At 44.7% G+C, this 14350-nt stretch overlaps 2 protein-coding genes across 3 annotated transcripts in view; one reads left to right on the top strand and one right to left on the bottom strand.

The window, feature by feature from the left end:
• Nucleotides 1–4178: 4178 nt before the first annotated feature.
• On the top strand, nt 4179–7500 carry NDUFB7 (NADH:ubiquinone oxidoreductase subunit B7). The gene is made up of 3 exons (XM_056864458.1): nt 4179–4345; nt 5888–6056; nt 7375–7500. Exons 1-3 carry the CDS (start codon nt 4234–4236, stop codon nt 7469–7471), a joined length of 378 nt encoding a protein of 125 aa, XP_056720436.1. The 5' UTR covers nt 4179–4233; the 3' UTR covers nt 7472–7500.
• A 3928-nt stretch (nt 7501–11428) lies between these two features.
• TECR (trans-2,3-enoyl-CoA reductase) overlaps nt 11429–14350 on the bottom strand; it is a 50938-nt gene continuing 48016 nt past the window's right edge. For both annotated transcript variants that reach the window (XM_056857020.1, XM_056857009.1), the window contains 3 exons: nt 14091–14179; nt 12935–12980; nt 11429–11597 (listed from right to left, as the gene is read on the bottom strand). In XM_056857020.1, the coding sequence (XP_056712998.1) occupies nt 11470–11597; nt 12935–12980; nt 14091–14179 (263 nt within the window). In that variant the 3' untranslated portion in view covers nt 11429–11469. The remainder of the gene's footprint in view (nt 11598–12934; nt 12981–14090; nt 14180–14350) is intronic.

The raw sequence follows: 14350 nt of genomic DNA, 5'->3' as shown, positions 1-14350 counted from the left end.
TTTGCTGGTCATTATCTCTAAGAATTGTGGCAGAGAGTGCATGTACTTTTTTATTTTTAAACAAATCCATATAATCAAATTATAACAAATCAAGTTAGGAATTCACCTGATTGGCTGTGCAGGTCAAATCAAAACTAAAGCTAAAATTCTTGTTGAGTCATAAGGGAAAAGTAGGAGATAAATAGTTTAATAGAAGGGATACTGTAATTGACAATATGATATGAAAGTAACAAGAAGTACAAGTGATGAGATGTCCCAGAAAGGAATACTGAGCAGGTCTACTCAGAATCCTGCTTAGGTCTATTCAGTGGGGCTTGCTCCCAGGAAAAAGTTTTTAGGATTGCACTGCTAGTGACAGTTAAATTTGAAACAAATGTGCGCACAACCACATCCACGACAATGTGCATAATTCTTTGGGTATGCTAAAATTAGTGTGTCCACAATGTCCAGTGGCTTTGGGTTTGTTTGTTTTATTGTAAGGACAGTAACTATTTAAGTGGATACATGTTACATTGTCTTTCAATTTTTACACATACTGTTCTAATAAAAATAATTTCCGCATAAAGTTTTCAATGGGTATGAATATGACATTTAAATCACACACACACTCCCAATCAAGTATTTCAATTCAAGTATTTATTTGCTGCTGGGACATAAAATCAACATGGTAAGGTAAGGTAAAGGTCCCCTGTGCAAGCACTGGGTCATTCCTGACCCATGGGGTGATGTCACATCCCGACGTTTACTAGGCAGACTTTGTTTACGGGGTGGTTTACCAGTGCCTTCCCCAGTCATCTTCCCTTTTCCCCCCAGCAAGCTGGGTCCTCATTTGACCAACCTCGGAAGGATGGAAGGCTGAGTCAACCTTGAGCCGGCTATCTGAAACCAACTTCCGTTGGGATAGAAACTCAGGTCATGAGCAGAGCTTGGACTGCAGTACTGAAGCTTACCACTCTGCGCCACGGGGCTCTTAAAAAATCAACATGAGGTACTTTTAAAAATGTGTTTACCCATTTGATATAAGGCACAATAAACACGCTAAAATCAGACCATGCTCTAATCAGAGTATGCACGTCACTGTGGCAACAATAAATAAATAAACATTCCTCATTTAAAATGGTTTTATGTGTGAAAGGGATAAAAACGAGTTTACTTGTTTATGTCATCTGTCGTTACGAGACTGCTTTCCCATTTTGCTCTGTTACCCATATTGTCCTTTACATGCCCTGATAAGGTACTGATACAAACACCAGGGAGAGATACAGAAAAACAATCGATGCCTATTCTAAGACATAGCCTCATATGCAGATTGCTTTTTTACTCCAAATGATCCCTGGATCCCATTCCAATGGTGCTGCTTCTAATGGAGTGTCTTCTCATGTTAGTTTCTCATTTTGTGCTCAGTCCAGAGTTCCATTTATAAAGATTTTGTTAAATTTGAATACTTTGTGTCCCACAAACACCATCTAACTTGCATCACCTGCAAATTTCAGTTCTCTATTCTTCGCTAAAAGCCTCATTAAACACAGAGAACAACTCACTTGGTGTTGCTAACATCTAGGTGGAACCCTGGAGTTCTCCTGGAATCACAACTGATCTCCAGCCCAGTTCCCCTGGAGGAAACGGCAACATTATTATTATTAAAACATGTATTAGCTGCCTTTCTTCCTTGTTAAACTCAAGGGTAGTTTACAATATGACAATTATAAAAACACATTAAAATATACATAAAACAAAAATTATAAAAAGAAGAAGAGTTGGTTTTTATATGCCAACTTTCTCTACCACTTAAAGAAGAGCCAAACCGGCTTACAATCGTCTTCCCTTGCCCTCCCCACAACAGACACCCTGTGAGGTAGGTGGGGCTGAGAAAGCTCTAAGAGAAATGTCACTAGCCCAAGGCCACCCAGCTGGCTTCATGTGTAGGAGTGGGGAAACAAATCCAGTTCACCAGATTAGCCTCCGCCGCTCATGTGGAGGAGTGGAGAATCAAACCTGGTTCTCCAGATCAGAGTCCACTGCTCCAAACCACCGCTTTTAACCATTACGCCACGCTTAACCACTACACAATTTAGATTTTAAAATTCCAATTAGAACTGCCAGTAAATGAAAACTAAATGTCAAATTCTGTCATGAATAAAACTGTCTTCAACTGTCTCCTGAAGGCTGACAGTGAGTGCCAGGTGCACCTCCCTTGGGAAGTTGTTCCAAGGAGCGCATTCCCAAGCTGTGAACAGGGCTTTCCAAGGGGAGAATAACCCCAGCCAAGACAGGAGAGATGTCGAGTCTCTGGAATGTGAACTCATGGCATCACATCCCTGTTGAACTTCCTTCCTCAGACTCCACCCTCCCCAAGCATCATCCCCGAATCTCCCATAATTTTCCAAAATGGATTTGGCAACCCAAAATTCCCACTCAATCCTTCCTCTTAGCTGTCATCTACCTATGCACACGTGTTTTGCACTGGAGGCATTTTACACTGGAAAGCAGGGAAGACTTTTTCTTCCAAATAATTAAAAAAAAAATTGTGCACATGCCCCCTAAAGCATGAGGTTCAGTCAGAAGCACAAAAATGCAAGTTCTGTTCCTCAAAACACAGCACTTATTATTGTTTCCTGGCAAACTGTGTCTAGCAGTCTGGCTCTGTGTTTATGCTTTTAGGACCAATACAGCAAAAGCTGAGCCTCACTCATCAATGTAAACTGAGATTTAAGTTTTAAAAAGCACTGGACAAAGCAGAATTAAGTTCTGAGTTATTGATTCTTCTGTCCTTTAAGTGGTTGTAGGAATCCTTTTAAATCCACCTTATAATGACACATTAATTTCACCTGTGCCTTCAATTCTTACTACATTAATCCCACTCAATAGTTATCAGCCAAAGCTCATTTCTTTGCTCTTGTCAAAAGTTCTTCAACCCCTTCTCAAGCTGTCAAATCCCACAGGCTAAGCTAGAGAGTCATGTGCACAGTCTGAACTTCCGAACAAAACTAAAAACAGCGGCTGATGGCAGAGCTGACAAAATTGCTACATTGCCTTTGCATTGCCACGATGAAACAGTTATGTTTTGCATTGGGATTTACTGTAGAAAACTCGTTTCAGTTGGGTTGCCATCTTGGCGTGCAGCAAAAGAGCAAGATTCGAGTTAAGCAGCACCTTAAAGACAAACGAGATTTACAGCTTTTGAGAGTCCAAGCTCTCTTTTGTCAGAGAGCAGAAAAACCAGTTCATGTTAGACCAGAATACAGATTCTGGGACTTTAGTCTTTTTCTGTCTCTGTGATGGTCGCCAAACAATCCTGCCAGCATGGTCATGACCTCGATCTTGTGCTCAAAATAAACCAGCCTCTCCTCCCGATTCGTTTCAGCCAAGGGAACACCACTCCTGTTCAGCCCCTTTTAGAAAGCCCGCACACGCAGCCCCACCATCCATAGCGGGACTTCGCCTCTAAATTCCAGTGAAGGTCAAGGTCCCCCTGAGCAAGTACTGGGTCATTCCTGACCCATGGGGAGACGTCACATCCCGACGTTTCCTAGGCCGACTTTGTTTACGGGGTGGTTTTTATGGGGTGGTTTGCCAGTGCCTTCCCCAGTCACCTTCCCTTTACCCCCAGCAAGCTGGGTACTCATTTGACCGGCCTCGGAAGGATGGAAGGCTGTCTCAAACACAGGCAAGCGGCTTCTACAGACTGAAGTGAATGCCCCCTCCCAAACCCAGCAAAGAAGCCATTAAAGTTTCAGTATTAAAGCAGCACAGCTGACAGAGCATACAGTTTCCTTTTATCTCACCCAACCAAACCACAGTGGTTGTGACAAAACCCTTCACTGCCCCGCCAATTCTATCAGGTCTTGATATATTCTACACGGTAGGAGAAAGTTAAAGTTAAATAAAAACCTGGAGCCGGCTACCTGAAACCGACTTCCGTTGGGATCGAACTCATGTCGTGAGCAGAGCTTTTGACTGCAGTGCTGCAGCTGACCACTCTGCGCCACGGGGCTCTTTAAATTCCAGTACAATACAGTTTTACCACGGAGACGGAGAAGCCTAGAACAACACTATCCACCATCTCGGCCAATGGCTGCTTGCCGTTTCTGCCGGAAGTTTAGGTCACGCATGACTCCTTTTTGTGGCTCTATGGTCGCCCTCTCCCAAGAGCTGGTTCCGGTTCCGGAGGAGGGAGGGGGGGGAATGGTGTAGTGTTGCGAAGCAGCGGCGAAAGCCTCGGCGGTGGCCAAGATGGGGGCTCACCTGGCTCGTCGGTATCTCTGGGATGCCGAAGTGGAGCCTGATCCGCTCCAGATGCCGACCTTCGACAGCCACTACGGCTTTCCGGAACGGAAGGAACGCGGTGAGCTGAGCGGAGGAGGCAGAGGGGAAGGTCACCTGGAGAGTCTCGCTCCGCCCAGGCCCCCTTTCGGGTTTCTCCTCGAAGACTTCCCCTTGTGCAACCCTTGGCCCTCGCCAAAGCCCCTCCCCACTCCACCCCTGGCCGGGTCACCTTCCAGGTGGTGAACGGCGCGATGGCGTTGGGAGTATTCCTAAGGCAGCACCTCTGTGTCCCAGCCGCCCACCTCCAAGCCTGCCCTGTATTGCAAATGTTTACCTACAGTGATATGTTCCCCCCCCCCCGAGGTGTAGCTGTGAAAATCTGTTGCAGCAGAAATAACCAGGAGTCTAGTGGAATTTCATCATCTTTTGGTCCAGCTGTTCGCTTCCCCCCCCCCCTGTTTATAACCTCATCTGTGTCCTCATTCTGCCATGAAGGTCATTGAGTGTTCATGGTCCCGTCTCTCTGACTCGGGGCCATCTACATCGTGGGGTTGTTGTGAGATTAAAAATGGGTTAAAAGAAAAATGCATGCCTCTTCGAGCTCCGTGGAGGAACGGTAGGGTTAAAATGTATTGGATAAATTGACGTCTGGTGTCTGACGAAGAGAGCCTTGACTTCCGAAAGCTTATTCCCCAAAAATGTTGTTGGTCTCTTAAGGTGTTACTGGACTCAAATGTAGATGTCTGTCTGGTGAAGACTCCAGTATGTGCCATAGACTACAAAAGCTTATGCCAGTATAAAAACATGCCCGTCTTTAAGGTGGCACAAGACTCTTGTTTACGCTGACTGTGTGGGATCCTGCAGAGTTCTGTTGTCTATCCCTCACCAAGATCAGATGTGTTCTTGAGAAGAGGCTGTGGCTCAGCTGATGCAGAAGATATTGGGTTCCATCAGCCTTTGGCCAATGTAGAAAAAGACTTATCTTTGCCTGAGATCTTGCAGAGCTGTTAAGTATTAGAGCAGACTGTGCTGAGCTAGAAGGCAATTTCGTATGTCCTTGTTTATTCATTATGGTTAGGTTTGTCAGTCTGTTAGCCATTATGTCTGGATGAAACCTCTGCATTCAGGGGGAATACAACTCAGAATACCAGCTGCTTGGAGGTGGATAGAAGTGGTAACAGCATGAAGAAGTTAGCTCCATCATTCCTTGCTTGAGGGTGGTGTCTATGGACCATTATGTTTCTATGCTCACATGTGCCAGTGTGCACTATGAGCTTTCTGCAATTAACATTACCCGTGTTAATGTTTTGGGTCCAGATATTCAGAGGTAGTTACAGGGTGCTTTTTATACTGCTGCTTCATATTTATGAGAAAACTACACAGATAACATTGTTAATCAGGAATGGGGCAGTGATGCAGATATCATGTTGTAAATACATAATGGTAGTGACTTTGGATTTAAAACAGGCAGGGACCTGCCAGCTTTCATAGGGCAAATCAGTTTAACTAGTTTACAGAACAAGCACCATTATATTCCTTAAGTGAAAATGGTTGATGTAGAACTGCCTGGCTTTCTTGGCCTCACTTCTGATGATTTCCTCCCCTTTGATTTCCTGTACAGTGATGATAGCAACACAGCAGCAGATGAATGACGCCCAGCTGCCTCTAGCGAGTCGGGATTATTGCGCCCATCACCTCATCAAATTGATGAAATGCAAACGTGACTATTACCCCAATATCTTTGCATGCAAACATGAGCGCCATGACTGGGATTATTGCGAGCACCTGGAGTAAGTGGCAACCTTACATATCTGCTTCTTCCTTGAGATGGTCTAGGAATTTCTTACCACCACTTATGTACTGCCCAGAGAAATTTAACTTTCTCCTACTGTGTAGAATATATCAAGACCTGATAGAATTGGCGGGGCAGTGAAGGGTTTTGTCACAACCACTGTGGTTTGGTTGGGTGAGATAAAAGGAAACTGTGGCTTTTTTGCTGGGTTTGGGAGGGGGTTTGGGAGGGGGCATTCACTTCAGTCTGTAGAAGCAGCTTGCCTGTGTTTGAGACAGCATTTTCTCCTATCACTTGCAAGGATACAACGCCTTACTGAACTCCAGTCGGTAGTAAAGACATAGGAAGAAGGTATCAAGTGGCGCATGTGCTTTAAAGTGTGTCTGGGTTCCAGACTATAAAACATAGCTTGTGGGTTAATTTCTCATGAGGAATTCAGTCTAGCTGGCACCTGTTGGTCCTATTCATGGGAAGGGAGATGGTTTGTCAGGAGGGGCTTACATTAGTGGTGGTTTAAGGGACACTTACAGATCCTGTATTCAGAAATCTGGAGGACAAGCAGGGAAGGGGGGGAGCTATTGGGATTTTTAGGCAGTCCCTTCTCACCCCTTGCAGTGGCTTCTGACAACAAGGATAGTTTTATTCAGCTCACCCTGCCCTGAGGTTAAAGTCCCAAATCTCTCCCTCAGGTCCTTAAAAAGTGGCACACAACAAATGGAAATAAAGCCTAATATTAAAGAATTGGCTGGTGGCAGTCAGCCACATGGGTCTCTCTGAAGTTGTCAGTAAAACATATGCAGATATCAAACTTACCTCTATAAAGTTTCTTTATAGGGAATGTTGTTTTTGTGTCCTAATCTTTCACTTATGATCCTGATGAGTGCCTCAAATGCTCCCGTGGCTGGCTCCTGCTCGAGCCCTTTCTTTGGGCTGTCCCTTCAGGAACAGCGCAGGCCCCACTCTTTGCCAATGGCAGCACCAGCATTAGGGAAGGCTCTTATGCTGACCGCCTTCCATGAGAAATATAAGGCCATCCTTTTTAGGTAGGCATTTTACAGTTAATTTCCTAAGGAGGTGGTATTTTTTATAACTGATTTTGTCTATTACCTGTGAAATGGGATGTTTATTTATTTAGGGTGGGGGTTTTTTGGGGTTTTTTTTTGTAAGCTGCTTTGAACATTGTGGGGAAATAAAAATGTTTTAATAGAGGGCATTCAGTGCTAATTTTCTGTCATTGGGGATGTTTGTGGATTAAATGTTACGAGCCACTAGGTTAAATGCCCCAGAGTGACCTGTACCTATCTTTTCTCCCATAGCTATGTCATGCGCATGAAAGAGTTTGAAAGGGAGAGACGCCTTCTGGCTAGAAAGAAGCGTATTGAACAGAAGGAAAAAGCAGCAGCAGCATCTTAACTGACTTCAGGGTGCCTCTCCAGGTTTCTTTCCACAAGACGCTTGCATAGTTTTCTCCGTCTGTTATGTTGGAAAATAAACCTTACCCTTCGATTTTGGTCTGCAGTTGTCACTCAGTGGTTCATGGGACAAAAAGGTGATGCTGCAACTAGTGCCTGCCCCCAACTTCATGAAACTTCTGGCACTAAAGGTCTTAAGATGGTTCTTTTTCAGACTAAAAACTACACTAGTCAAAAGCTGCACAGGAAGACTATAAAGTACCCTCTTGTGGGTGTTTGTGTTAGCAGCCCCATTGCCTCTGAGTATCGCTCATGCATACCTTGGCCACTACAGCCCTAAATCCAGCTGTAATCTGTGTTTGGTAACTGTGTATGTTGTAATCCTAATTGCGCCTAAAGCAGCTCTATTTTTTTTATACTGGTATTACATGAAACCTTTCAATTAGGTTCTTCCTGAATCATATATAATGTGAAAGTCCTGCTTCCTCTGCAGATAATGAAAGCTGCAAATACAAAAGGGAGAGAGGCTTCCTCAAACAAAGGGGAGCCCCACTCATGCATCAAATGAGTTTCCCATTCATTTCTAAAGTAGCTTGAGTCATCAGTCTGTTGAACTGCACCAAGGCTGAATGGTAGCAAGCCATTTGCCTAGTCCCTGGGCTGGTGGATGAGTGATGTACAGGTGAAAGAATCATAGAGTGGGAAGGGACCACCAGGGCCGTCTAGTCCAACCCCCTGCACAGTGCAGGAAATTCACAACTACCTTCCCCCCACACCCCCAGTGACCCCTACTCCATGCTCTGAAGATGGAGGGAAAGCAATAATAATTAATGGGAGATCAATCAGGAACTCAAATGCCACCACAAGAGCATATTTTTACAACTGAGATCCAATCTGCAAAAAGATTGTTCATATCCACAACCATTTCGTGAACCAACTGAATTTGAGCAGTTAATATCTAAAAATGATTCACACATATTAGGAAAAATATACAAACTTCTCTTGAAATATGATACAGAAGAAGAACAAGTGAAAAAAAAAAGAGCATATTTCAAGCATCTTTGCAGCATCAGTGATGGCTATGGAAAGGAAGATGGGGTAATGACACAGAATTGGTGGAAGGGTAGAATGAGGCATTGGCGGGGGGATTAATGGGAGCAGGAGATTACAGGTAAAGAATGGCCTGAATACGTTAAGGGATAAAAAGCAGCTGAAGGGATGAAACTGATGAGCTGTATAAAGGAGGGGAAAACATACAAGAAAATAAGTGCTGTGGAGGGGCCTAACCAGGGTGGGGAAATACAGGGAATCAGTAAGGATGCTGTAATAACAGTGTGGAAGAGGATGGAGAAGTGAAGGGAACAGGCATGGGGAATTGATCAAAAGCATGTGAAAAAGAGGACAATGGAAGACGGGAGTAGGGATTTAGTCCTGCAACAGAATGCCGCAGGTTATTTTTTTGTTTGCTCCCTGTAGACAAAATTTACAACTCAGTGCAGTTTCTAGAAGATTGAATTTAAGGCATAAATGAGAGTAGCAAACAGATCTACAATCTCTTTTTATGAATCCCCGCTTATATGTAGTATATAAAAGAAGAGTTTCTTTTCTTTGCAGCTATTCATTGAAAGCTGTAACTTTAAACTGTAATGCCCCTCCCCCCAGGAAATGGAGACTGGGACATGTTACAGTCTGGCTTTTTCGTGCAGTTCTAAGGACTTGCTAAAACTACAAATAAATGATTAACTTAAGCAAGCTTCATAGCTTTCTTTCCTCTTTTTGCTGGCCAAGTTAAAGATAATGTGGAGTTTCTTTGCCCCTCCTTTAAAGGTCTTGTGCTTTGTAGCTTATTCACAATGCCACAATTAATGAAATAGTGTTTTTTAGGGTAACAAACACCACGTGGATACTAGTACCAAATGATGTGATGTCCCCCCTACCTTTTTAAAGATATTAATAGAAGATCTACAAACCCCTATTAACTATGTTGGCTAAATAGAAACTGCTGTGATAGTTCTTGAACAGCAAACAACTGAAAGTGGCCACCGTTCTCCTAGTCTGTTTGTGACTTTTTAAAGGCAGTTTGCTGCCCCCTAGTCCAGCAAGGCAGTTCTTGAACCGCTGAAAGTAAAATCCTCAAGTGAAAGGTAGGAGAAGCCTTCTAAAAACTTCACACCGTTGCATTATAACTTGATATAATTTCAACACTGGCTGAAGGGTTAAACAGTAGCCATTTCTTGGTAAGCTCCTTTTTAGCATGTTACTTGTGCTCCAGATAAGATAACCATATTGTTAAGCATCTTCTTCTCTAGATGCCCCACCATGTAGCCCTTCCCCCACACAAGGCAAATTCTTTGTCCTGTAATTCCAAGCTGCTTCTTACAAACAATCCAGCACTGTCCAGTGGTTGAATTACTTTTATTGGTGTAGTTCTGACATGGAAGATAATTCCACATGAAACAGACCACAGCAAGTCAGTGGCTCATTTAAACAGCTGCTTAGCAGGTTTCCAGTATCTTACTGCTCACATGCAGCATAAACTAAGAATATAGCAAACTTTCAGCCTGCTCCTATCCATTTTTACTTAAGAGTGAGCCTTAATGAATTTAACAGGCCTTCTTCTCAAACAAGCATGAACAGGATTGAAATCTCAATAACGTTAAGACAAAACAGGCAGAAGCAAATTGTCCTCAGGGAGGTCTCATTTTTTAAACACTGAACTTTCTCCTTTAGCAAGGGTCGGGGCCTTTTCTGGTGATTAAAGGAAGTGTCAACCATTGTTTTAAACCAGTTCCCCCTCCCATCTGTTCACTGTGCAAGTGTAGGTGTTCCCTTCCCTACACATGGCATTGGGGCTGCTATGGAAATGTTCTGTAAGGAAGGGACACGTCTACTTAGGACTGGTTCAAGAGCCTGGACGGAGTCTGGAGAAAATGAACGCAACTGCCACAGAATAGTAGCTGATGTGGAAAGTCTTGGAAAGATGTGGAAAGATACCCCTCCTCTGCCACTGGACCAAAGCCCAGCCGAGTAAATTTAAAACCCAACTTCTGCTTAGCATGTGTGACAGGGAGAAGGGGGGGATTTTTCCTCAGTGCTGACTGGAGCTCATTTGCTAAAGGGAGGCATTTCCACTTAAAACTAATACTGCTGGCGTGCATGTTTGGTGGAAGTGGAACCTCCAGCTACTCCTAGAACATAACCCTGGCACAGGGTTCTCTTGCCCTCTCCCTTGCCCCAGGTTTGCAGCATAAAGCCTCCCGCGTATGATCAGGACTACACTGAAATTGCTCCTACCATCTCACCGGAGCTGCTTTAAGGTTTGGGCTGCAAGTACCAATGCTGTTCTGGAAGCCAGGACCATAGGATTCACAAGACCATGCTGCATAAAAGAGGAAGAGAGCCTCATAGTGGGCCCTTGCCTGTCCCACTCGCACTAGACAACAATACAAGAAGATGCTTTTGAGATAGAGAAGGGCCGAGCTGGGTATGTGCTGTACCACTAATTACCACAAGGGGGCTCAATAAGTTGAGAGGAACAAAGCTGAGCTAAGAGGCAGGCAATCCCTATATATAATTAGGAGCAGTATAGCAGAGGTCTGGTGCCCAGAAGCTGCGCCGGACAAAAGTCTTCTCCTTGAGTCAGGCTCCAGCCTTTGGCACCTACTCATACAGAACGAGATCCACAACAGCTGCTTCAGTGTTAGTTTGCTGCAAATTTAGACTACTCTCGCTGGGCCCCTGTTCTCCGCTGCAGTGTTTGGCTTTACAGTATGGAAGGTAGATCCCAGGCTCAGAAGAGCTTTGGAATGGGGATAAGAACACAGACAGGCTGCGAGCGGCCCAATTCAGTTTACGCAATCAAGGAATCCCTACAGCTCCAGTCCTAGATCATAGCGAAGACCAGCAAGAGAAAATCCCACTTTAAACTCCCAACAGTTGCTCACAATGTTTTTTTTAGAAAACTGCATCAGCCCAGATCTAGAAGCAACTGCCTCCAGCTCAGAGCAGGAAGGGAATAATCGGTGAACGCAGCGGTGGGTAATCCCGGAACTCCTTCAGGTAGCTTCGGTGCTTGCCCTTTGCCCAGATGGTCATTTGGATAAAGCCAACTAGGGAGAACAGAGCCACTGCAGGCAAAAAGAGAGAGTTCTGCTTTAGCAGGAGTACATACAGGTCAATGAACATTCTACCCCCCTCCCACCCATAAATATAATAGTCTATTAATTTCCATTACCTGTATGGAGTGGATGGGAAACTACAGGGAAAGAGGTGAGTACATGCCAAGCAGATGTTCTACCACCTCTTCAGACTGGGCTGAAGATGCGCTCCAGCTAGGTTGCAAAGCAACCAACTCTCTAGATAATGACAGAGCAGCATTTGCCTTGGGTTTTATCCTTTAGAAGGAACCGCTGCCGTGTAGTGCGCCTCCTTTCATCCCCTCCCTACAAGGGCAGGTGAGACAGCCCCCTCAGAGTGACCTTTACAGTTCTGTGACGGTGCCTGAGATCCTGGCTTGTCTACCTCTCCACCTAGCTCACGTCCCCTAACTCCCTACCAAGCAGTTTCAGGTATCTATTCATCTCTCCAGGATCAGAGGAGCGTGCCGAATATATTAGGTGCTGTGAAACACAGGCAGGATGGTGCTGCTGCAGTCGTCTTGTTTGTGAGCTTCCTAGAGGCACCTGGTTGGCCACTGTGTGAACAGGCTGCTGGACTTGATGGGCCTTGGTCTGATCCAGCATGGTTTTCTTATGTTCTTATGTAGCAAGGGCTGATGCGCCACCTCCCAAACAATTTTGTCTGGATTCCCCAGTTGCTATGCTCAGCTCGTGCCGTCAGCTCTTAACGCAACCCCCCCATTATGCCATTGTCTGAGGCAGCCATAATAATTTCATCATGTCTTCAGCCGAAGAGATACTGCTAATCAAATTGTTAACAACCAAACCCTAAGCAGATCCAGGCTGCCCCAGCCTGATTCCAGCATCTTGCAGACAAAAGGGACCAGAAAAAGCATGCACCAGACACAGTTCTACAATGAGACGATGCACACATCTGGGTTTAGGAAAATCAGAAACTGAAGCCAGACACAGATTCCTGGGAATCTAAGTGCTACTCTCTCAGCAAGAGAAGCTAGTTTATTTAGCTTAATCGTTTGGTATGTTAAGTACTTTTCATACTTTTCACACATGCACATAAAAGAAAACGAGGAGGAGGAGGAGGAGGGAGAAGAAAAGGGATTCTTGGGTCTTGTCTTCCACCAAGGCATAAGCCATAGTATCTCCCTGTCCTGTAGGACAGGCTTCCCCCGTGCGCCTGTAAACACATGGGCTCAATCCTACTTCCTACGGAAGGGCAGGTCTAACTACAAAGCGAGGGGCAGAAAGAACTGGTACAAGGCCTTGTGAATTTGTTAAATGGTTCTATCAGAGGCCTGACACCTTTAAAAGTCCAAACCAAGACTTACCTGGAAGGCACTGAGTCATAATGGCAAAGCCAATCCAGGATCCCACCTGAAAGACAAGAAGACACCGGTTCAGAGTTGTGGCAGGCAGAGCAGATAAACATTTTCCGAGCTGTAGCCCACAGCCACGGCTAATAAGCAAAAGGCTGCAGTGGCCTCCTTTGACATTCACGCTGCAAGGGGGGAAAAGGGGACGCCACAGCCCTGCTCGCTGCCAATCAAAGCAGAGCTACGGAAACCATCTCTCTCTCTCTCCCCACTCCCAGAACGCCAAAGCCCAGTTCCTCTTTTGTACCAACAGACATAATTAGGTTGGTGGGTGAACAGCAGGAAGTAGCTCACATATCATCTACTCGGAGGAGAATAGCAAGATTCAAGTAAGGGCAGCAGCCAAAGCCAGAGGATCAGAAAAGCAGCAAAAGGCACTCTACCATAATCTGTGCTGATACTGCCATGCATCTTGAGAACACTAAATCAAATTTTACTACCCATTCCGTCTGCAATGTCATAACTGGACAGAGAAATTCAGCTTATTCCCCTAAGTACTCTTACAAAACAACTGTCATGAAGCAACCAAGTCTCAAGAGGCTAAATTTTAGGGATGACAATTGAATGCCAGTATTTTGTTCAGCATTCAGCAACCATGTATGCAAACATTTTATTTTAGTTACCTTACATCTTAAATGAATAAGGGCTTGGGGGGCTTTAAGAGGGGAGTGGACATGTTCATGGAGGACAGGGCTATACATGGCTACGAGTAAAAATGGATATTAGTCATGATGCTTACCTATTCTCTCCAGGATCAGAGAAGCATGCCTATTATATTGGGTGCTTTGGAACATAGGCAGGACAATGCTGCTGCAGTTGCCTTGCTTGTGGGCTTCCTAGAGATACCTGGTTGGCCACTATGTGGACAGACTGCTGGACGTGATGGACCTTGGTCTGATACAGGATGGCCTTTCTTAAATTCTTAATAAATCTTATTCAGGTAGAAGATAGGCCAAGATGAAGATCTATGCTCATTAGCTGCCTGCCTGAAAGATGAAAGTGCTGTTCCAGCCACATGCTTCTTGTGAAAAAGCACAGAACAAGAAAAAAAGACAGGATCTTCCAGATTCAGGCCTCTCCAAACTGTAGTAAGGCTGTATGGCAACCTTACCTCGTAGGTATAGTTAGGGCAGGAAACTAGTAAGAAAATCCACGTGAATGGGTTCTTCGTAGGATATGGAATCTTCCTGGCCTTGGAACCTGTAGGGAAATCATTTGTTTCAAAGACACGCCCACGCATCCTTCTTCCAAATGAGTCTGTTTTCTCTGCTGTATATGGCGAGTTCCTAAGTGGAACCAAGAGGCTTAAGCAGAAGGCTGTTCAACTACTACTTCGTACCTCCTTCCATCATCATCTACTGCACCACAGCT

Source organism: Euleptes europaea, chromosome 1 (genome assembly GCF_029931775.1).
Source record: "Euleptes europaea isolate rEulEur1 chromosome 1, rEulEur1.hap1, whole genome shotgun sequence".
NCBI classification, from domain to species: domain Eukaryota; kingdom Metazoa; phylum Chordata; class Lepidosauria; order Squamata; family Sphaerodactylidae; genus Euleptes; species Euleptes europaea.
The sequence above is the reverse complement of the archived record's forward strand: the minus strand, read 5'-3'. Positions and strand labels throughout refer to the sequence as shown.

Excerpts from the sequence above, each read along its gene's own strand:
- NDUFB7 (XM_056864458.1), top strand. The coding sequence starts at position 4,234 with ATGGGGGCTCACCTGGCTCGTCGGTATCTCTGGGATGCCGAAGTGGAG. Across the intron at positions 4,346-5,887 it reads TCCGGAACGGAAGGAACGCG|TGATGATAGCAACACAGCAG; the intron begins GTGAGCTGAGCG and ends TTTCCTGTACAG. Across the intron at positions 6,057-7,374 it reads GATTATTGCGAGCACCTGGA|CTATGTCATGCGCATGAAAG; the intron begins GTAAGTGGCAAC and ends TTTCTCCCATAG.